Consider the following 22,946-nt stretch of genomic DNA (forward strand, 5'->3'; position numbering starts at 1 on the left):
CTGAGAATGAATGTGATTATTTATAAATAAATTCAGTCTGTTTGAGTTCACAAAACGCTTTAGGAGTTTCCGGGGTAAATGGCATTGCGTGAAATATCCCTTTAAGCTACTAATTTCGTATCAGCATTTCCATAAAGTGGATCTCTTTAATAGGCTTACATTGAGGTCTTACATACTTAGTATGATTGTTGCTTTTTGAGCAAAGTTTAATGAACACACCAAAAGGATGTATCACTCTATGGAGGTTGTGTCTACGAAGCACATGTGGGATGCACCCCCCTTGGCTAATCAGTCTGTAGTCCAAACGTGGGTTACATACATACATACTCATCTGTGTGGGTAAAGTAAACAACCATGCAGGGCACATCTTGAGTTCATATTAAAGGTGTTTGAAACATCAGCTCTGTTCATCACTGGACAGAAATCCAGTGAAATCCTTTTATGACAGAATGAGGATGGAACAAACCTCTCTACATAATCAAACTGTACAGGCTGCTGCAAGGGCAAGTGTTTTCCAACCACTTTATCAAGAGAGGCGAAACCGGGTACTAAAACTATTAGGAGTCAAGAGTTGAGTCGTAGAAGTAGTGTGGTAAACTTTCAGGTTACTGAAGTTATGGGTGAAAACATGTTCAGTCTCCAGAGGGAAATAAACTGAGCTGTGACCATAAACCTGCAACTTCTCACAGAATGGGAGGATCCTCAGATTTCTCACTGACCACCCACCTGCCTACCTTCCTCCCTGAAGGGTGAAACTCAACTAGTTTTTAATTTGACAAACTAATTCAGTTTGTAATTGCCTGTTGCCTATGAAATACATTGTTATAAACTGTGGAAACCGTCTAAACCCAAACAGACAGTTTACATATCAATACTAATCACAGCTCTCATGTGAGTTACATTTTGTCCAATGTTATGCGATCAGTGCTTTGATGTGTAAACAAAAACACAGAACCATTTCTCCACAAAGGAAACTTTTGGGGCCGTTAAACTGACCAATTGGTCATGTAACACATAACTTTTTTTTTTTTAATACAACCTCTAGTGTCATCAATTGTTAAAATATGTTACATTGGGCATTTATAGTAACTATTAATATTTTGTTTGCAGGATTATGTAAAAACTACAAACATGGTGAGATGAGAAGTTTGCCTTGGTGGAGGTATGCAATTTCCTAGTTACATATTTTATCTATTATATAATGTGAAAATACATCAGCTTGACAGTTTTATACTTAATAACAGAGATTTGCCTTTATATATAATTACAGGTCTATTATATATATTTTGGGGCGGCTGTGGATGAGAAAGAAAGTGCTGCCCATGCACTGTATGAGTGTGCGTGTGAATGGGTGAATGGTAAAAGAAAATTGTACTGACACGCGCTTTGAGTCGTCATCAAGACTAGAAAAGCACTGTATAAATACAGACCAATATGTATCACAATAACTCTGCAATTGGTATAGAACACAAAATATGCTAACCGAATAAGCTACTGTAGCTGTAGAAAACATTGTGTAGAAAAGTGGCTTATGTAGTAAACTTGAGAAACATGTACAGAAGAACAAACACTGAAGGAAGAAAAAAAAACGTATTATCAGCAGCAAGTTTGAGCCATTGTTTTCAGTTCTTCCATCTGTTACACTTGTTTTGTCAGTTTAGCCTCGGCCAAATGATAAATGTTTGAAACTGTTTCTTTCCCTAGTGAAGCAAAGACGAACATTGAATTTCACAGAGGTTAGAGGTTGGATTGATTGCAGAAATTGCCACGACCACACTTGACACATTTCACAGGCCAGTGTCCGACCTGATCAGTGCAAACATCATCTGGAACACCAACAGGAACTCTGGTGGTGGAGATGTGGTGTTAAGTGTTGGACGACCTAGAAGAACGCAAAAGAATATGGCTAGTGGCAACCTCTGCCTGGAAGCTCCTTTGTTTCAGTGGCTTTTGGACTCCAACCGGTACAGTAACACTGGCAGATCCACCATGCATTAACAAGGCCTGACCTTGCTAGTGGCTCCACCTCATGTGGTACTTGTACCTTGCAAAACATTCATCAAGGAAATCTACTTGTTGTACTCCTTCGCTATGTGTGACATAAGACCAACATTGGATAGCAAAATATGACTTATTTGTTTGTTTGTTTTATTTACTAATATGCAGTGCAGTTTCATAACAAATGTTATTATTATCATTTCACAAGTTTTCTGTTTGCATCCATTGCTTTGAATTGAACAAAAAAAAAATCTAAACAATTGAAACAGCTGAATAATTAAGCTGCTCATTGCCATGACTATTTTAAAAAGTCAGATGTGAAGATGATATTTTAATAACTTGGTTTGTATCAATTTTTTCAAGAAATGTGGTCAGTTTTGAAATGTGATATCGGACATAGTATTAAAGCATTTAAATTGTTGAATGGGTTGAGACTGATACCTTTAGTGACCAAAAACAAACCTTTCAGAATTTTCCTGGTTCTGTCACACGTGCCAACTATGCAGGCTGCCATTTTGGAAATGTTGTTGTTGTCATGCAAACAAAGTCACATGACCTCATCCAGATGTTCAGTATATGTCCCTTAGGGACTTCATGAGCTCTAGTCAATGGTAAAGCTATCTTAAGTTCTGTGTTGACATGACTGCTGCACTCTCTTATTGCTCCCTGGAAGTTCAGTTGAAAATAGTGCATGTATTGAACTTATGTGAAGCACATTGAATTGTCCCTGTGTTACTGCACAGAAAGACGTGCCTGTAAATGACTGGCTATAATTGTAAATGAACAAATCAATCTGATGATATGAGATGTTGCACGTGACATCTGGCATATGGCTAATTTCTGACATTTTGTTGGTGTTTGGAGCCTCTGAAATGTTACTTTGTGCAGACTGTATGAGCATCAGCACTGCTGCTAGCTGTGAGTGGTAGTAGTAGGATTAGTTGAATTGAATCTGAAACAAACTGAGCTGAATCAAATCCAGCAGAACTCTAGTCTCTGCTCTGTAATGTCAATTCAATTTCACTATCAGTAGTGTCATTATGTTGAGGGTCACATGGTCCAGGACATGAAGTGCCTGCTTGGACCATGGTTTAATCATTTTCAAGAAGTCACTGCAATTTGTGAATTCACTTATAAAGATTTCATGCTGAGTTCAACTGTGAAGTCCATCACATCGTACCATCGGCCAACTGCAAACCAACTGCAGGTACCCACAGCAGGCAACCACCAGTTTCCAACACAAAACCTTGGTGCTTTGAGGCTACTAGCTGAACCACTGCTCCACTGCTCCACTGCGCCATCCTTCACTTCATAATTAAAAGGTCACTGGACAGGTTTCAGTGTTTAATTGTCATTATTTTAATATCAAAGACAATATCATGTTGAGCTGAGGATTTAATACATCCAAGGATTTTCTGGAAACAAATTCAACAGAAACAGTCCAAATGAAAACAATCACAGCTGGAGTTACACGGTACTGACAATAGATCAAGCCATTCCTTAAGTCATAAATAAACATTCAATATTCATACAGATTTTTATTTTTTTCCAAACAAAGAACTCAGCTATTTGTCTATTACATATTTTAAAACAGCATTCAGAATAGGGAGCTAGAACATAGGTTTATGTACAGTTTCTGGTAGAGATTCACATTCTATCAAAATAATCCATTGAAATTAAAGCCTTCAAACGTTGGTAGTAAAAACAGGAGCAGAGCTGAACATGAACAGTCTGCCTGTTGTGCTGCTGCAGTTCACTCATACCACTGAAACATTTCAGTCTCTCTGGCTCAGAGTGTTTCTGAGGGGGGATCTGTCAGGTTTGTTTGTGTGTGTAGCTTCCAACCTCTCTGTGGCGTGTGTCTACAGATGTGTGCTGTAGAAAGCGGGGGCAGCATAGCTCTGCGTCCCCAACATGAAGGGGGACAGGACGTGGCTGGCTGTGAGGAAAGGGAGCTGAACCAGGCTGCCGGTGGGAGGGTGATGGTGGCTGGCATAGCCAGCATGCATGGCCAGGTGCCCACTGAGTGGGGGGGATGGGCTGAGAGGACTGAGACCCCCCATGCCTCCTCCCCCAGCCCCTCCTGGTCCTCCTGCGCCGGTGGGAGCGGACGTGTCGGCACCAGGGTTTTGTTTCTTCCACTTGGTCCGGCGGTTCTGGAACCAGATCTTGACCTGGGTCTCAGTGAGGGAGAGCGACAGGGCCAGGTTAAGCCGCTCACACACTGACAGGTAGCGGGTGGACTTGAACTTGTTCTCCAGCGCCACCAGCTGCTCGTACGTGAAGGCAGTCCGGGCTCTACGGGGCTTCCCTGACTTGGAGTCTGAGCCTGAGCGCTTCCTCTTGGGCTTGACCCCCTGGCCCCCATTGGTCTGGCCATTGCTGATCTGGCCTGCAGACCCTCCTCCTGGGCTCTTGGTGTCTCTGGAGGGGTCTTGGTGGCTGTGCTGGCCCTGTTCTCTCTCTCCACTACTGGGCAAGGCTGAGCTGCTCTCTTCACTGCTGTAGGGGCCATCTGGAGCCTCTGAGTCTGGCGTCCCGGATCTGTGGTAGTCATCTTCATCTGGGCTTCTGTATGCAAAGCCTTCCTCTGAAAATACACACAGCAAAAGCAATGTCAGATTACAACTATTGTCATAATCACAACTCAGCTAAGGAACTGTTGATGTTAATACCCCTCAGTAACCAGAGGGTTGAGCTACACTTCCTCTGATGACCATTCTCACTGCTACATTTCAGGCTCAACAAAGTAAAGTACTGAAAAAACAATTGGAAGTGACATGAATGAGTCAATCTTTGTGAAGGAAATATTCTGTCCCGGAGTGGACTGATCTGCTGTGGAGCCTCAGGATTTGGCCTGAGGGCCCATTTCCACCTCCTCTTTCTCCCAGTCTCTCTTCATGTGGATTTTAGCAAACAAAACAGTTTTTCCTTGTACCCTAGATTCCAGAATCCTGTTCTGTTTGTGGTGTGTCAGTGAATTTGTAAATATTTATAGATAATCACCATGAAAGCAAAAAAACGTTTTTTAGTTGTATTATTTCTTATTATCTATAATTTATTATGTTGCCTAATACATTGTATTATTTACTTTATACTATGATAAAGTAGTTTGTATTACCAAACACTTTTTTCTAATTCATCAAATGACGAATTACCACACATATTATAATTCTCTTTGAGCTGTTATAGTCCAACGTTTGGAGATTGTCCAATTCAGCCAGATCAGTCTCCATAAAGGGTCAGAGTCATCTGAAGAGGCCAAAATGAGCTGTGGGCCCTCACTGAGGACAGCTGGAGTTCTTCCTACTCCTGCTTGGCTGTCTGTCAATTAGTTTCTGTTATTAAAAAATAATAATGCGAACTAAAAAAATAATTTCAGTGAATACTGTGGTTAGGATTTAATAAAACAAAGTATTTAAATTTGCAATTATACAAACAACTGGAGCCTTACCTGTTGTTCAAATGTCAAAAATGTTGAGTTCTATGTGAAAATGTGAACATTTTGTCTAAGTGTAATTAAAATCAGTCCTTACTTTACTATAATTTGAATAAGCTACTTTCATGAAAAAAAACAAAAAACCTACTCTGCCCTGAAATCATGATAGAAATGTGACCACAGTGAAGCAACAATTCAGGTCAAAATCTTTCCAACTCATGTTCACATGTGTCTGGAATAAAGAATTCAAAGAAAACACTAAAAGTGTTTTCTTTGAACAACAGGTTTAACAGGAAGATATGGAAAAAAAATATTTAAAAAAACACACCGTCATCCACTGATAATTAAAAAACAAACAACATTGATTTAAAAGTTAAAGATAAATGTTCAAATATTTGAACTAGTGACTTAGTAAAGTAAAAGCTTGTATAATTATAAATTCTAGAAATAGTTCAGTGATTATAGAGGCTGACATTTGTTTTTACTTATTGTTTGAACCACAACCTCTGATTAACTCACACGTCTAACACCGAATCACTATACGTTCTACTTCAATATATATAACAGGAAAACTTTCCTCTGTAGGACAATAGATGGCAATCCTTTTTCAACATACTGTTGATGACATTTTAATTAGCACTTAACTGTTATTTGAATAAACCCTACAGCAAATATAATTTCATTTTATAAGCATATCCAACTTATATATGACATTCACCTTCTCCACGGTCCAGTGGTTTCAATGAAAACTAGTTTCATTAGATTAAAATACATGTTTGGTTTTACTTTCTGTGAATCAATTTTCTCTCTGTTAATTTTTTATTTGTGTTTTATTCTTTAAAATATCGGAGCAGATTGAAGCATTGGTACATTTATCTTAATAATTAATTTATTCATCCTTTGATCTAAATGTTACGAAATTAACACAAGAAATGAAAGGTTGAAATAACAGACAGGAAACACACACACAGTACAGGCTGCTGTTTGAAACCAATATTCACCAACCAATAATACCGATGTCACACACACACATGCACACGCACACATTTCCAATTAGCCCACCTCGGGACTTTTTTCTTCTTGAATTGAGCTTTTCTTTTTATAATTATAATATTATTTATTAATATAATAATAATAATAATAGCGGTATTTTGTATTATTATTACGCATTATTAATAATAATGATAATAATGTATCCATAATATATAAGGCTTATTATTATTTATTATTTTTATTATTATTATTATTATTATTATTATTATTATTATTATTTCTAATGGAGTGTGCACGTGTCCGCTCTACACATCTGGACAGGGGGGAGAGGCGGGGAACCATAGCGGAGTGAAAAGAGGCCAGAGCCCGTGTTTAAAGGTTCATTCCGTGTAAAGTCCCACTTACTGCTCGGGTACTCCTCGGCACCGTAGCAGCCTTTGCTGGGCTCCAGGCCGGGCTCGCGCTCCACCGCTCCTCCTCTCCGGTTCTCCGCTCCGTACGCGCTCAGCTCGCGCTCTCCCCGGTGGCTCGCGTGTTGCTGCTGTCGCCGGCTGCTCGTGAACTTGTTTGGGTCCAGGATGTCCAGCACGGAGAAAGAGGTGGTCCGGTGCCCGGTGGGGCCCTGACAAACAACACACCACAATTCATTCACAATTCAATACATTTCGTTACAAGCTGCCCTGAAGTGCAGCTGTTCACACGGCACAAACCTGTGGAGCTCACCGCGTCTCATCATGTCCAACCGACTTACAATTACTTATAACTTCTACCACAACTACCACATTATTATTATTATTATTATTATTATTATTATTATTATTATCATTATTATTATTATCATTATTTTAGTCACATTATGATTATTCATTTTGAATATGTGCCTCAATTTTTTACATTACAATGTAATAATTATAATTATTGTAATACACAGGCTACATGTAACATGATGAATTCAATAATAATAATAATAATAATAATAATAATAATAATAATAATAATAATAATAATAATCTAAGTTTACGATCGGTGAGCCAGAGTAGGGACATGTATCGTCCACAGCTGTACCTAGTGTTAAAGTTGGCTATAGAAACACGCTGGGACCTGGAGGCAGACAAACAGCAGTGTGAACTGCGCACATCACAGCCAATAAAACGGAGTGTAAAGTGTATTCATAAAGCAAACAGACACAGCAGCGACATAAATCAACGAGATTTCCTGTATCCAATATGTAGCGGTCAGTAGGCTATCAGCAGGCAAACGAATCAAGCCCACTTGTACTTTTACACGTCTGCTGTTGAAGGAAAAGCAGAGTGCAGAATAAAGGATGAAAAGCCCTTATGATTTTTGATGAGCGAAACCAACATGTGATTTTCAAAAGATCGTTTGCATTTATTTTTAAGCATTGATTTATTATTTCCTTAAAATCACCAACACTCATAAAAGTTACATCAGTTTGACCCCACAGGATGCTGATATGCGCATTGAATTTATTTCCTGAAGATTTATGCCAAACCAAAAAGGTGTTTATAGTTCAGTGGGGTTTAGGACAATTCACTCACTAACGAAGTCAGTCTAGTGCAGGTCTACATGAATAATCTCACATTAATAATATTATTATTCTCTCTTTTAATAATCCGAGGGAGTGTGAGGGTTGGACCATAGGACCTGGTGATAAGAATCATTTCACAACAGCCAACAACAAAAAGACACACAATCTTGTGTATATAAATATACATTTATATATATCCTTATCAGGACATCATAACAAAACTGGGTTGTAATTTACACCAGAGACATTTAATCTGTCTCCGATAAATTGACACGAGGGTCTCCCGACAATTTAAGTCTACTTCTTTAATTGTAGCCTATTTTTAAACGATAATACTTAATTTTTCGTTTAGCTGATAATTTTTCTAATTAAAGGGAAGGGAAATATTGTATCATTTACATGCTGCACTTCACAATTCTGAAACTGGGGATTTCATTCGCCTCTTTATCAATAAAATAGCGTAAGAATAAGAAGTGAGCGTGTTTCACACGTGGAAATGTGTGTGATTTTTTATCGTTTTTTACTGTTTTAAAACCACTTTCAGAACCGGCTCCTCGTTTTGATTACATGTCTGAGTTGAGGCCTCACCGGAGGACAACATGTCACCACAGGGCCGCAGGACGTTTTACATGATCAATTCTATCATCATCATCATCATCATCATCATCATCATCATCATCATCATCATCATCATCATCTTAACCCCAAACAGTTCGCCACTTACACTCTAAACCTCATTCAACAATCATTAGTTTTCTTCTACTTTTAATCACGTGTAACTTTTGACATGTTGAATCTCTGCTGTCAGTGTGTGTTTGTCTGAAGTGACCCCCAACATTGATCCATGCATCTACCTGCGGTGGCGGGACTAACACCGGGTTGGTCGGCGCGGGCTCCGAGTGGTTCTCCCCGGCCTGAACATCTCTGCCTCCGGCTACCGCGTTAGAGAAGAGCCGCTTGTCCCCGGCGGCCACTCCGTCCAGCACGTCTCCGCTGTCCGGGCCCACCACTGTCTGAATCCCGTCCCCGTCTGGCGCTCTGTCCCGGCTCATCGCGGACTGGACCGCGTCCGCCACGGGCCCTGCTACGGCTCTTTCCCGGCTTATCACGGCCTGGACCCCTTCTCCTCCGGGCCCCGGTACCGCTCTGTCCCGGTTCATCACTTTACTCGCCTTTTCCCATAGATCGAAAATCCGGATTAAATTACAGGTGCGGTGTTGAATGCAAAAAGATTCCGATTAAACCGTTTTACAGGGACTGCATATTTCAAAAAGATTAAGTTCACACCACGCAGCGGTCAACATCCAGTGGGGGGGATGTTTTCAGCCCGGTAAAGTTTCCCATCGGTGAGAGTGGACGGGTGCGGGAGTGCGTGGGTCAGGCTGCCGGACGTGGTCCCGTCAAACTTTGAACTTCTTCTCTCCGGCTCTGTCCCTTCATCCTCCGCGTCCCCCGCTACAACACAGCGTCTGCGCTGACACTGAGTCTGTGAGTGTCGTTCGGCTCCGGTGTCCCGCGCTGGCACCAACACACACACTCACACACACATACACACACATAAAACAGCGCAGCGTCCCGACCTCCAGCACCGCGCGCTTAATCTGCTCACCGGAGGGTGCGCGCTCTGGAAGCCTAACGGGAGTTGAGGGCGGAACGGACGCTGATCTATCTCTAATGGTTAAAACGCACGCACACACACACACACACACACACCTACTCTCTCTCTCTCTCTCTCTCTCTCTCTCTCTCTCTCTCTCTCTCTCTCTCTCTCCCTCCCTCCCTCTATTAGTTAAGTGAAGACCCCCACCCCTCTCTCTTTTAGCTCCTCCAATTCGCAACTCCTTTTTAGGTTTTTAGCCGGCCCCTCTATTCTCTATCCTACATTCACGTATAACCGTGTGTGTGTGTGTGTGTGTGTGTGTGCGTGCGTTCCTCCTTGTTTCTGCATTCCTATTCAACTCTGCGGGTTGTAATTGGCTACAAATTAATCCAGTTTCCACTAATAGTCCATTATCTCGGGGCTGCGCGCACATAACGCCGAGGTGCAGACCAGTCCATCACGAGCACGAGGACGACCAGACAGAGCAAAGGAAGCGCGCGCTCGCACCTCTCAGGATGTGAGTTTGTTTGTGCGCGTGCCTGAGCAGGTGAGAGGTGTGTGGCCTGCAGGGAGGCGGGCAGCTGCGGGGACACACGCGGTTAGTGTGGAACTGAGTGTACACTATAGCTGATGCGTAAAACTCGACCAGTGCATCCACATGAATGCAGCTCTTATCTCGGATGCAGATTCCAGGGCAGGGCCTCTCCTCAAAACTCAATTACGGCCTGAATAAAGCCGGTAATGTCCCCGCTGCAGTGAAATATTGATTCCTAATCCTTGGCAGTCATTACTATGCCAGAAAATAATAGACCACAGAATTGGATTTTGATTTAACACACGACGTGTTTATTCTAATGCTGGGGACTTAATATTCCGTTGACTGTCATTTTGAACCGCAGAGGGTAGAGAGCAGTGATGAGGCTCTGACGCAACACTTTTTATATTGTTGTGGAAGATATTACAAAAAGAAAGAGAGGCGACGGGACATCTTTCCTGTCCTCCTCCCGGGTCCTAATACGCAAGGTCAGCTCCATGTAATTGCCTTGCTCAATGATCCTTAAGGGGACGAAATTAAAAGTTGGGCAAAATAATGACTGAAATAATGAGACATGATTAGCCAATCAGAGAGCTGAACCCATTACGAGCCTTTTGATCTACTTCCTGCTTCCGCCCGGAGGCTTTATGACTTTATTTTAAACAGTCAATGTGTTAACTTTATATCACAGCAGCTTATTCACCTTGGGAAATATTAGCATTTTAAGAAGTGGAGGAAAAGCACTACCACACACTGCAACAGGAAGAGTGAACAGAGGAGTATGGAAGGCTCTTATTCTTTTTGTTTTATCTGCATGTGAGATGCAGGGGTGAATAAATCCAGGGCCTGTCAAATAAAAGACACATGACAACTTTACTCTTGGTTAAAACATGATGCAGTTTAAATATCAGTCTGACTCCATGACTCTGACAAGTGTGGTTAGAGCCAAGTAGACCCTACAATCCAGATACTTACAGAAAAATGGACATATCTTTTTTTCCCCTCCAGATTGTTTAGATAATAATAGCAACAACAACAAAAACAATAATAATACTAATTATAAGTGGGTTTAATGATAATAATTACATACGAACAGTATAAAATTATGTAATGATATAAATAGTAAATATATTAAAAAGAGCAGTCAACAAAAAGAGAACATTGTCAGAACAATTTAATATTGTTATAATATAGTATTGTCTAAATTTCATAATTTAATTAGGCGTATGTATGTGTGTGTGTGTGTGTGTGTGTGTGTGTGTGTGTGTGTGTGTGTGTGTGTGCGTGTGTGCGTGTGTCCTTGTTCCCACAGTGTGTGCCAACAGACTCCCTCTCTCTAGTCACAAGTGTACGTGTGTGTGCATGTGTGTGAATGTGTGAGAGAGAATGCGTGTGTGTGTGTCTTGTGTCTATAATTATTCTAATGAAGGTTAACGAGCTCTGCTCAACCTCCTCTTTATTAAATTAATCTCAGCCAGTAATGAATCATAATTACTATAATTAGCAGCTTGAGCTGCTTGATCTCACAGTGGTGGCTGGTCAGAGTGAGGTGATGATACAGAGGCTTCCATTTCCTCGTCCCTCTGCTGATACTGTCTCTGCTCAGTTACATGTATGTGCTCCACACAAGTTCGCACGACTATACCTCCCCCTGTTATTATTAGAAAACCTGAAAATCCAACCAACCTTCTGGTCATATTTAAATAAATGTATAATTTTGCTTGTCTTGTTTTGGTGAAATATTTACATACAGTACTCTCATGTCTAATATCACTGGAAATCACATTACATTTCAAATCACACATATCTTTGTCATGAAATGCTTTGTATTAAAATGCTTTTATATTTTGCCAGCATTTGTTTGAACAATTTCAGTTCACAATTCAAATGTTGTTTCTGAGGTTCTGAGCCAAGACTCATAAAGCCTACTTATATAATTCAAAAATGTAAAAATATTGAATACTGACACGAATGTCTGCTATCAACAAATACCGAAAAAACCTATGTCATCTAAATTAAATGACTTTTATGACTCTTCCTCCTTTTTCATACATCTCTCTGCTTCTGTCACATCTCTGCTTTTTTTCAAGGTTCTTTATTTTAGATCAGCACTCCTCCTCCTCCCCATTACAGGAGTTATAGTCCCCCTTGCTCTACTCACACACACTTGACCCACCCACCCACCCACACACACACACACACACACACACTCACACACACACACACACACTCACACGGTTCGACCACAATACATACTAACAGTTAGACACTCAGATAGCATCTGACCTGAAGAATTAATTAAATATGATAGCTGATTAAAAATAGCATAACTAATAGTGTAATATCTCAAGCTGTCGTCTTTAATAGTCAACATTGTGTGTGAGTGTCTTATCTGCTGCAGACAGACGCTCTCACTATTGATTCCTGTTCATTTCAGTTGTCAGGCAGACCGCTCAGCTCATCTGGAATCATTAAACTCTACTGTCTACCTGTCTCTGTCTCCCCCAATGTCTCTCTCTCTCTCTCTCTCTCTCTCTCTCTCTCTCTCTCTCTCTCTGTCTGTCTGTCTGTCTTTCGTTATCAGATTTTCCAACATCTTTGTTTATATTTCATCCACAAAATTTACAGTAATTTTATTAACATTTCAATGATACAACTGTTGATATTTTACATTTTTCTAATATTCAACAAATCCGGGCAGAACAACATTAACAGTGAATGTCTTCTGTAGCACTGTATGTGTGTACGTCTTATTCCTACAGCTTCAGTAGCATCCCCATAGTAAAACACATCAGCAAGCCATCCTGCTGCACTAACATGTTCCGTCATAAACACATACTGAAGACAACTGACTCATACTGTATGTAAACTTCATTTACAAAAAGAATAAATTATTTTCTTAAATACTGGTTATTTTTCTTAGGTTACTCAGTATTTGTTACAGGGACTATTTCCAGCTGAGGAATCAGAAAGATGGATGGATTGATAATTTCAGGACGAGGTGACGTACCCTTAGTTTGATTGTGGTGCTGCAAAAGAAATCCTGTGAAGATCAATCATTTACACAACTTATTCCACACCAGGAAATAATGTTTACTTCCCTCTAAAAAAACTCACATGACTTCCCTCAAGACATTCAGGGTCAAGTCTCTCTGACTTACTTGCAACATGAATGTGTTTTCAATCTCCTACGAGGCCTCTGTGTTGCTTCGCTTGATCTAACAAACAATGGCACTCAACTGCTGACCATGCAGGCACTGTGCTAACATAAACACACACACTCACACACACACAGATGACCATCAGATCAATATTTATGAACTATCGTGCTCCTGACAAACCAGTGAGCCACATCCAAGTTATGGCAAACAATCAGCACAGACAAAAATTCAGAAGAGCCATTTTATTGTCTGCTAATTGATTAATGCAGTTAATCCTTCAACAGCTTCTATTGCGATCCTGCTTCTAGAAAGATGTTCTGCCCTACAACTGTCTATTTGGCCATGTAAACATGTTGTTGGTTCAGTTCAATTCACTTTGGAGGGTGTTTTTATGTGTCTGGAATCATGTCAATTCCAGGAAGCCGATACAAAGCTGGTTTGACTGCTCTCAATGATATATTGATGAAACCATGTCAAATTTTGTTCAGTTCTGATGTATACATGGGGCTGGATTACCAACTGGACAAACATTATCTGCATTTATCCAGTAGTAATTTGATTGTATCAATAAAGCAACTCTGGCCTTAAACCTATGTAGCACCTTACTTTAGCGTGAATTCACATATCCAGGTCCCTATGTCAAAATGAACATGACCATATTCCTATAGAATGTTTTATTGAACTAAAGCAGGGTAATTTAGCCATATGTGGTCTGGAAATGACCTTTAAACACTAGAGGAGGTCAACATGAGCGATGGGTATAGAGTACTCCTTTGCTTTGTTAAAGGTGTTAATTCAGCTCCATGATCAATTTTAAACTGCACGATGTTTATTGTTTTTTAATTGAATTGCATTATATTGAGACATCTATTTAATATTCTCTTTCCTTGACAGTACAAATAGTTTCCAGAGCAGCGGGGAACAATATATTTGGGTCCAGCAGATCTCTGATATACCAGCTTATACATTATGTTATAGCTCATACTCTACAAGCTATGTTAACATATAGTACATACTGTACATGTCCAATAACAGCTGGCCACTTTTGAATGGATACTGTACATTTGACAACACAATAACAATCAGCATATTCCAGCTGCTGCCAAAGATCTGCCTCCTGTAAGAAAGAATTGCAGAATAAAATTGACTTTTTTTCATTTGATTTCTACTCTTTGTGCTCGTCTCCTTCAGATAATTGGAAAAAATCCAGTGTTTTGTATTAAAGTGGTAGAAGTAGTAATAACATGTTTATAAGCTGCATCTACACAACAAACCACTGTGCTCACTGTGGTAGTGCAATGAAATACAACATTAAACACAATGAAAATTATGGATTTTTAGGAAAGTAAAATGTTAATAGTGTTCATCTGTGCAAGACTCTGTTCCTGGATGAGAGGGTTGTGAAGTGATGAGAGGTGATGTCCAGCTTTAAAAACCTGAAATCACTTAAAAGTCTTTGTGGATCTTCAGGGCTAAAATGGTTAAACATATCACTTTATTCTCACAGTGGCGCTTTCACACAGTAGCAATGATATCTTTGCAGCACAGTCCTTCGTTTTGTGTGTGTGTGTGTGTGTGTGTATGTGTGTGTCAGTGATTGGTTTCTGTTTTATGGACTGGCTAGCAGAGTGCTAGTAATCCGCAGAAATAAATCTGCTTTATTTGACCTTAGTGTTAACTGCAATAAAATACACTTTACTGCTGGACAGAGACATGTACACACACACACACACACACACATACACACACACACATACACACACACACACACACACACACACACACACACACACACACACACACACACACACACACACACACACACACACACACGGTGGCCAGCTATCGGGTCATTGCTGGCCACTTGACAACATTTATAAGGACATAGAGAGGGAAATATTTTCTACACGGGCTGTTGTCCTGTAGCTACACATTACACACACACACACACACACACACACACACACACACACACACACACACACACACACACACACACACACACACACACACACAAACACATCTGTTATTACGTTATTGTTTAACTTGGTCTCATTCATCTCTGATATAATAACCAGGCCTATTTAATGTATATTCTCCAAGAATTCAGACTTGCTGTCAGGTTCAGGTTGGACTTGTTAAAACTCTGTTGAACTCTGGTAATGTTTGGACAGATATATTTACCATACTTTTTACAAGAGTAACCTTTTTATTCATGGGCTTGGCTGATGCCTTCGCAACAAGCAAGCAGCCAAATATTCCATCTGAGATGGAAGAAGGCTGAGCTTATTTTTGGGGACATAATTCAGCAAAATTTAAAAAAAAGGTCTGTTCGGTCTGTAAATAACCACATGCTTGATTTGAATGGGGTAAAAGCAGAAGAAACATTCATTTAAAAGTAAAAGCTGTCACATCTGACAGGATGTCTCTCAGGAGCGTGCAGTACACTGCTTCCATGATAATAATATGACCAATAGTTTTCACAGAAGACATCACTAACTTCCATTTCTTGTCTTCCCGTTTCATGTCCCTATTGTCAGCAGCTATCTTGTTTCTGTCACATCCAATAACAGTAGAAGAAAGTCTTCCACTCTTCTTAATTATGAGTAGATGTTCCAATTTGAAGAGCTTCAGCCTGGATAATTAAGTCATATTCTTGGACAATTATAACATCACCAGCTACATACAAAGTTTGGAAAGTGTCGTAATTATCCTGAACATCAAAGAAAGGGGTTAAAATGTTTAACTTTTACCTTCAGCGCTGTGATGCCAATAACATTATAATCGATGTTGTATTTGAATTTACTGTTCTTAAACATGGCAATTCTTGTAGCTCAGAGGAATCTATTAGAGGAAAAAATGTGGTGTACAATAGGTTCTGGGGAGAATTAAAACAACTGCACAAAATAGGATCAAGTAAGTACATATCATCAGTGTTGTGCAAATATTAGTGTGACCACACAGGCATGGGTGCTGCCTGAGATACTGGCTCCCAGCTGAGACACTGAGATCCACATAATACGTAATGTATTCAAAAAGTATGAATTATGAAAGCCATTCAATTATAGCTATCTTAGAAAGTCCAAGAAACGATTAGACAAAATAAGTTTGAGACGACAATGTTCCACCATCAGAATGTATAGGCAGTTTTCTACACTGCTTCAGTTCAGTGGATTGTGGGTTTCAGAGGAGACAAACTGTTTGTACCTATTAAAGTAGTTGTGTTGCTGGCTGCCACTTGAGGTGAATGAGAGTATAAACCCAGTGAGACCAAATAAAAAACACAGACTCCTGTTTCAGTATAGACCAAAACTAGACATATCACTTTCTCTTAAGCCACTGAATTAAACTGATAGCCATCTGTATTGTCAAAGACTGAATAAGGGACTAAATAAATCTCAAACACACACACACACACACACACACATGCATGCATGCACGCACACCAGACACACACACACACATGCCTGCTCACACAAACACACGCATTTTCCAATTCTACCACTACAGTAAATATTCTAATTATTGTAAACTTCTTTTTGCTATACCTCCTAAGGATACAACATTCGGTATATATTTATGGTGCACAAATATTATATTTCTGCCTCACCTATAATGTATAAGAGCAATATGTACAGTAGCCTTTCTTCAGGTCTGACAAGGAAAATTGCTCACTTCTGGGAACAGAGAAAAAGCCAATTTACCTTATTGACTGTCATAAACAATTTTTATACTTGACCCGTTCCTTGTCATCTTGAAAAAATAAACTGAATGGTAAGAAAATTTGACACTACAGAGATGAATAAGTTAAAAAAAAGAACATTTAAAAACAGAAGAATTTGCGTATTCTATTTGTATGTGTGTTTATTTCATGCTTGTATGTAATAGGTTCAATTTTCTTTTCATCGCTTGGGCTCAAATAAGGCACTTAAAGGAAAAAGTTAGGGGAACCCAAGAACCACAGTAATTGTAATAACGAATTAAAAAAGAATATACAGCACTTACTTTTTACTATAATAAAATGTAAAAGGTGCTCTGAAGTGTTCATGTCGGGACCAAAGTTATTCTTCATTTTGCAGGTTATAATGTAATGATAGGACAAGAACACGCACACACATACGCATACACACACAGACACACACACACACACACACAGAGAGAGAGAGCTGTCAAGTATAACATCAGAGCTCCAGGCAGAGAAATGTGGCATGTGTGCAGCAGCAGAAAAAAAGCAAATAAAGCAAATAGTGTTATCAGTAATTTAACAGCAGGCTGATATGGCCTATTGATCTGTCCAGTGGAATCTTTTATCTCCACAACACAATGTATCCACTCTGCTGTTTATGACCCCACCACACCACGCCACCACCACCAACCCACCACTAGCACCACACACAGTCTATTACAAGCCTTGGGTCTATCAACACATACTGTAGGGACACACTTATCACAATATAAACACATAGGAACACACCCAGGAGAGCAATTCAACACAATTGGACCAAGAATGTTTATGATCCTGAGCTGTGTCTTTTTTGGCTCTACCACTAGTGGTCACTAAATTCGCACAATAAAAAAATGTTGCCGCATCAATTCAGAACCATTGTTGTGAGGGTGCTCATTGTTAATGGGGCTGGTGCAGTGGTGTGTGTGTGTGTGTGTGTGTGTGTGTGTGTGTGTGTGTGTGTGTGTGTGTGTGTGTGTGTGTGTGTGTGTGTGTGTGTTTGTGTACAGTATGTGAATGCTACTCTGAACCAAGTTGATGGCCTAATGTTAATACATTTGCTTCATAAATGATAACAATATGCTTGCTAATTACTCAAAGGCGGATACTTTGCTTAGTATCCATGACTTTACAAACAGATGTAGTTCCATTGGTTTAGTTATTGTAAAGAGAGCTAACATGGAAACATCAGTAAAATGATTTCAATGGATTTCCAGAAACCTAAGTGGGGAACTTTTATTAAGCTCAGTGCAATAGACACTCTCTCAGCACACTGCCATTCATTCTTATTAGCTAAACAACTTTAAACTCTATGTTTCTTGTCAAGCTCTGTTAATCCTTCTTTTGTTGATATTGTTCATGTCCTTTCTTCGGTTCTGAAATGGTTCATGACTAACAATGTTATTTATGCCATTACTGCTGAATTGGCTTGTTTCCACACTGGATGGGAGGACTGATCAGATGTCACAGTTGTGACTGTGTTCAGACAGACTGGTCCAGACCATGAGAACAAACTCAAACATTTTGGTAACTCCAAAGTATTCATATATTACCTGCATACATTAAGGAGCAGGGGTTTGTGCAGAGAAAAGAAAAAAGACTAATTTGACCTGTAATGTAACTAATTACTTTGTCTGTTGGGTCATTAGCAGAGTGATGTAATTACATTTTTAATGAATCAATCATTACAATTAGTATCGTGTGATGAGCCCCTGTGGAACACAACCCAGCATTCTGTGTATTCATCAGGTGTTAGACAATTCTTTTAGTGGTTTCAAGGGGCCCAGTAACAGTGTCTATCACACAGTCAGTCAGGAGAGAATCCTTCTTACCGTCTGCAACACCTCTATAGTTCAGCAACAAACTCTCCTGTGTGACCTCTTTAATGCTACTAATCTGATTGTCATAATAACTGGCACACACACACACACACACACACACACTCCTCTATTAACTCTCTAATCTCTCTGCTTTATTTGTCTATTCTATCCATCACAGAATTAAAAGACACACACTGTAGTTAAAATGCCCAATAAATCCATGTTCTTCAAGCAATGTGCAGCAATTATATCTCCTTTATGGCGGCCCTGTTGCCAGCGGTACCCGCAAATCTTTTGTTAATTAAGATCATCCCATTAAGAAACTAATTAACAATTAGCATAAACATAATTAGTGAATGCTGACATTTGGCGTGCTGCATTGTTGAAATCATTTCTAGAAATTGCCCTCAGAGGTTTTTGTCAGAGGGGGATAATGGTGGTACTTTGTCACACACAGCCATAAACACAAAGAGGAACATACACGATGAGCTCGCCAGCTAATTTTCATAGTGTGTGTGAATGTATATGTGCTTGCCTGCGTGCGTGTGTGTGAGTTTGTGAGAGAGAGAGAGAGAGAGAGAGAGAGAGAGAGAAAGGCAGTTAAACATACAGAAAATAATAGAACAGTTGTCCTGAAGAGTTCCAAACCCTCATGTTCTTTCTTATCTACAGAAGGTGTCGGTTCCAAAAAGTTTGACTTATTACCTTCATTGTTGTTCATTTGTGTGTAATTGTACCTTTGCTTTGACTTAATGTTCTATCTGAGCTAAGAATAGATGCAGTCAATCATCGAACTCAGTGTCGTATCATAGGATGTATTGAAGATCAGTGCCATTAAGATGTCAAAAGAGCTTTGATTTTTATTTGGCCAAAACCTTGCACCAGTGCTTTAAAAGATCTGTGGCAGTATGCAACAGAAACCAAACCAATCTGCCTGAATTGCTTTTTCAAAGAAAGAGCACCAATCCAAAGGGACACTGAGGACAGTCAATGAACAAAGTAATACAGGCTTTGGCTCAGGAAGTTGAGTGGTAGAGCGTCCACTAATCAGATGGTTTGATTCTCGGCTCCAACTGTCCACATGCCAAAGAGTCCTTGGTCAAGACAGTGAACCCCCAAACTGACCCCTGGTGGGTATTGCTGGCAGTGTGTAAATGATGTGTGACAGAAAGAAAGAAGATCCATACAGGACATAACGTGAAACAGACCGCAGACTATCAGTGAGAGAGCACGTCCATCCTAGAGGCTACTTTAGACTTGCACTCTTGTTGTATATTGTCTCCCTTTTTTCTGTTGTAGGGCTTTTTCTCTTGACATTATAGAAACCAGACAAAGCCAGTGTGGCAAGTACTGGGTTTTCTGCTGTTAATTGCACAACACAGTGTAATGTGTTGCATTACACTGAATGGAATGAGAGAGAAGTCTTTGTCTAAACAGCCACCAGAGCAGGACAAAGTCTGCAGACAGAAAACCAGCTGAATAATACTGACATCTCATCCCACACACACACACACACACACACACACACACACACACACACACACACACACACACACACACACACACACACACACACACACACACACACACACACACACACACACACACACACACACAATGGCCAGTCTCCTCTTTCATCTCCTCTCCTCTCCAATGGGCAGCAGTCTTTAGAAAATTAACTTTGAAAAGTCCAGAAGAGACATACAATTCATCACATGCAGCTCTGTCAACCACAACACTATTAGAGACAGGGGTAGAACATGTGTGTGTGTATGTGCATGTGTGTGTTGCAATGACAACCATCCCACAGAAGCATTTACTGTAGGTCTGTCTGGGGATGTCTCTGCATCTCAGTGTGTGTGCGTGTCTGTGTGTATGTGTGTGTGTGTGTTGCCATCTTCAGAGGCTTTGATAAATGTATCTATTTGGTGGTGTGTTTCAGGCACACTGGCTGTGTGTGATGGATGGATAGAAAGCAGCTGCTAATATGTGGGATCGGACTAAACACTACTACACTGCTATCACCTACACCCATCCTGCTATTAACACCTCAGCTGTACATACTTAGTGCAAGAGGCCACCACCAATGGGCAATATTATTATTCCTGCTGTTATACTTCTTAAATGTTTAGTTGTAGACTTAAATGTTGATGGCAATCTCAGTCTGTCATTCTGTGTTTATTACCTTCTAATTTAACATAGATATGGGAGAAATAATATTCTAGGTTATTTTCCGATCAAAATTATATTCTTAACATGCTTTAATTAGCATATAGAGCTGATGTGATTAACACCTTCATCTACTTAGAAAATGTTACTGTCCAGTGTGATTACGGTGTGAAAGTGTTGCAGAGCCTGGATACATATGGACAAGTACAATCAAAAAATGTATGGTGACGCAAAGAAAGAAGTCACAGTACCACAAGGACCAAGGTTCAGATCATGGCTGCTGTGTTTCTGCCTGGGTAAAGTGCATTGTCAGTGTGTGCAGGTGGAAAGCTGTTGAGAGATCAAATATTTGTGTCTGCACTAGTGAGTCTTATCATTGGGGCACCTTCAGGGTGGAAAATGGTCCAGTGGGGTATATCAAAAACCCCTGTGCACCATGTCCTCCTATTGAAGCTTATTTCTGCCAGGTGAATATAATGGTCAGAGGGGCATTCACTGCAGATCAACAGAATGAGTTAGAAGCAGTCAGCTCCACGGTGCATGCTGACATAGCCCTCCCACACTAGGAGAAAGAGTGGGACAATTAGACCATCCAGAGTATCTTTGAGGTTTGAATATGTGATCAAAGATCAAAATTGTGCTCTAATTCCATACAGTTGTACCACAGGACTATTCTGACAACAGTCTAACAGGATTCCACAGCTGCAATCTACAACCACTGAACCCATTTGATTTTTAAGTGAGGTGTTGGCTGAGATAATTGTTCCTTAATGGGACTTTGCAGGACCTTGAAGCTGAAAGAAACGTGCAATACCACAGTCTAATGTCAGTTGGCACAGTGGAAGTCGTGTTAGCTCTAGTGTGTCTCACTGGAAACTGAAGATAAACAGAGCAGCTTCAATATTCAATAAGAGGCCCAGAAACACTCTTGTGCTGAAATACATGTTTTCTTGAAAATAGACTAAAAGATCATAAAAAATAGTAATTACTGTGGAGCCAAGCTTAGCTGATGTGCTTGAGTGCTGAACACTGAACGCCCCTGAAATTGTGGTGCACTTGATCTGCCCACTTGGTAATCTAGCCTTGGTGCAAGTTAGGGTGACTATTTATAATTCAAACATATTCTGGCGTGTTGATGCCTAAGAACTGAGTCTTAAATCATGGATACAGCAGGTGCATTCAGACTCTATAGAGTCTACTGTGTATTGTTGGCAGCACTGTAGTGATGTAACTCAGTCCTGTCATCTGTTGTGTGTATACAAAAGGTTTTTGAGTTTATCTTGGTGCACATCTTCAGGTCAACATGTCCATATGACCTTCTACACCTTCCTTCATCATCCCCCTCACTAACAAAGACTTTACACACACAAGGCATTATTAACACTGACACACTCACAGGCTTGGCCTAAACAGTTTTATTATGTCACCCAGTGCATTTAACCATGTGTTTTCCTGAATTTTCTTCTTAGCAAAGACTGCTCCATGTGGGGCAGTGCAATTCGAAGTGTATTGTCTGCTGGTTGTGTTGCTTCATTGTAGCTGAACCTTCAGTGTCAGTCTGAGGAGACTATTGATTTTAATTAGCGTCTGCCCACAGGGAGCTGGCTGATGATTGGAGAAGAATAGGATGTCCTCAAAACTATGATAAAAATCACACACACACACACACACACACACAGCTAATTATTAGGTTTAATCAGTGGTGGAATGGCTCTAGGTCCTATCCAAGGTGCTTAGAGGTGGAAGGAAACACAAAGAGATGGAGGGTGGGTTTTGAATCCACATGTAGCACAAATTTAAACAGAATTTGAGAGTAATTCTCCAAAAGAAATGTACACAGGGAGAAGTAAAAGCTTCTGTGAACATGTGAGTCACACACCTTATTATGTAATTGTTTATTTATCTATTTGTTCACCTTCACCAAGGAGGTTATGTTTTCATTTACGTTTATCTGTCTG

At 40.1% G+C, this 22,946-nt stretch overlaps 1 protein-coding gene across 1 annotated transcript; it reads right to left on the reverse strand.

Moving 5' to 3' along the window:
• Positions 1-3,860: 3,860 nt before the first annotated feature.
• Positions 3,861-9,139, reverse strand: nkx1.2lb (NK1 transcription factor related 2-like,b). The gene is made up of 3 exons (XM_035161906.1): positions 8,834-9,139; positions 6,836-7,052; positions 3,861-4,588 (listed from the first exon to the last, which is right to left on the reverse strand). The coding sequence occupies exons 1-3, from the start codon at positions 9,137-9,139 to the stop codon at positions 3,861-3,863; spliced, it is 1,251 nt and encodes a 416-aa protein (XP_035017797.1).
• Between the last annotated feature and the right edge of the window lie 13,807 nt (positions 9,140-22,946).

Source organism: Hippoglossus stenolepis, chromosome 7 (genome assembly GCF_022539355.2).
Source record: "Hippoglossus stenolepis isolate QCI-W04-F060 chromosome 7, HSTE1.2, whole genome shotgun sequence".
NCBI classification, from domain to species: domain Eukaryota; kingdom Metazoa; phylum Chordata; class Actinopteri; order Pleuronectiformes; family Pleuronectidae; genus Hippoglossus; species Hippoglossus stenolepis.

Excerpts from the sequence above, each read along its gene's own strand:
- nkx1.2lb (XM_035161906.1), bottom strand. The coding sequence starts at position 9,139 with ATGAACCGGGACAGAGCGGTACCGGGGCCCGGAGGAGAAGGGGTCCAG. Across the intron at positions 7,053-8,833 it reads TGTTAGTCCCGCCACCGCAG|GGCCCCACCGGGCACCGGAC; the intron begins GTAGATGCATGG and ends GTTGTTTGTCAG. Across the intron at positions 4,589-6,835 it reads TGCCGAGGAGTACCCGAGCA|AGGAAGGCTTTGCATACAGA; the intron begins GTAAGTGGGACT and ends GTGTATTTTCAG.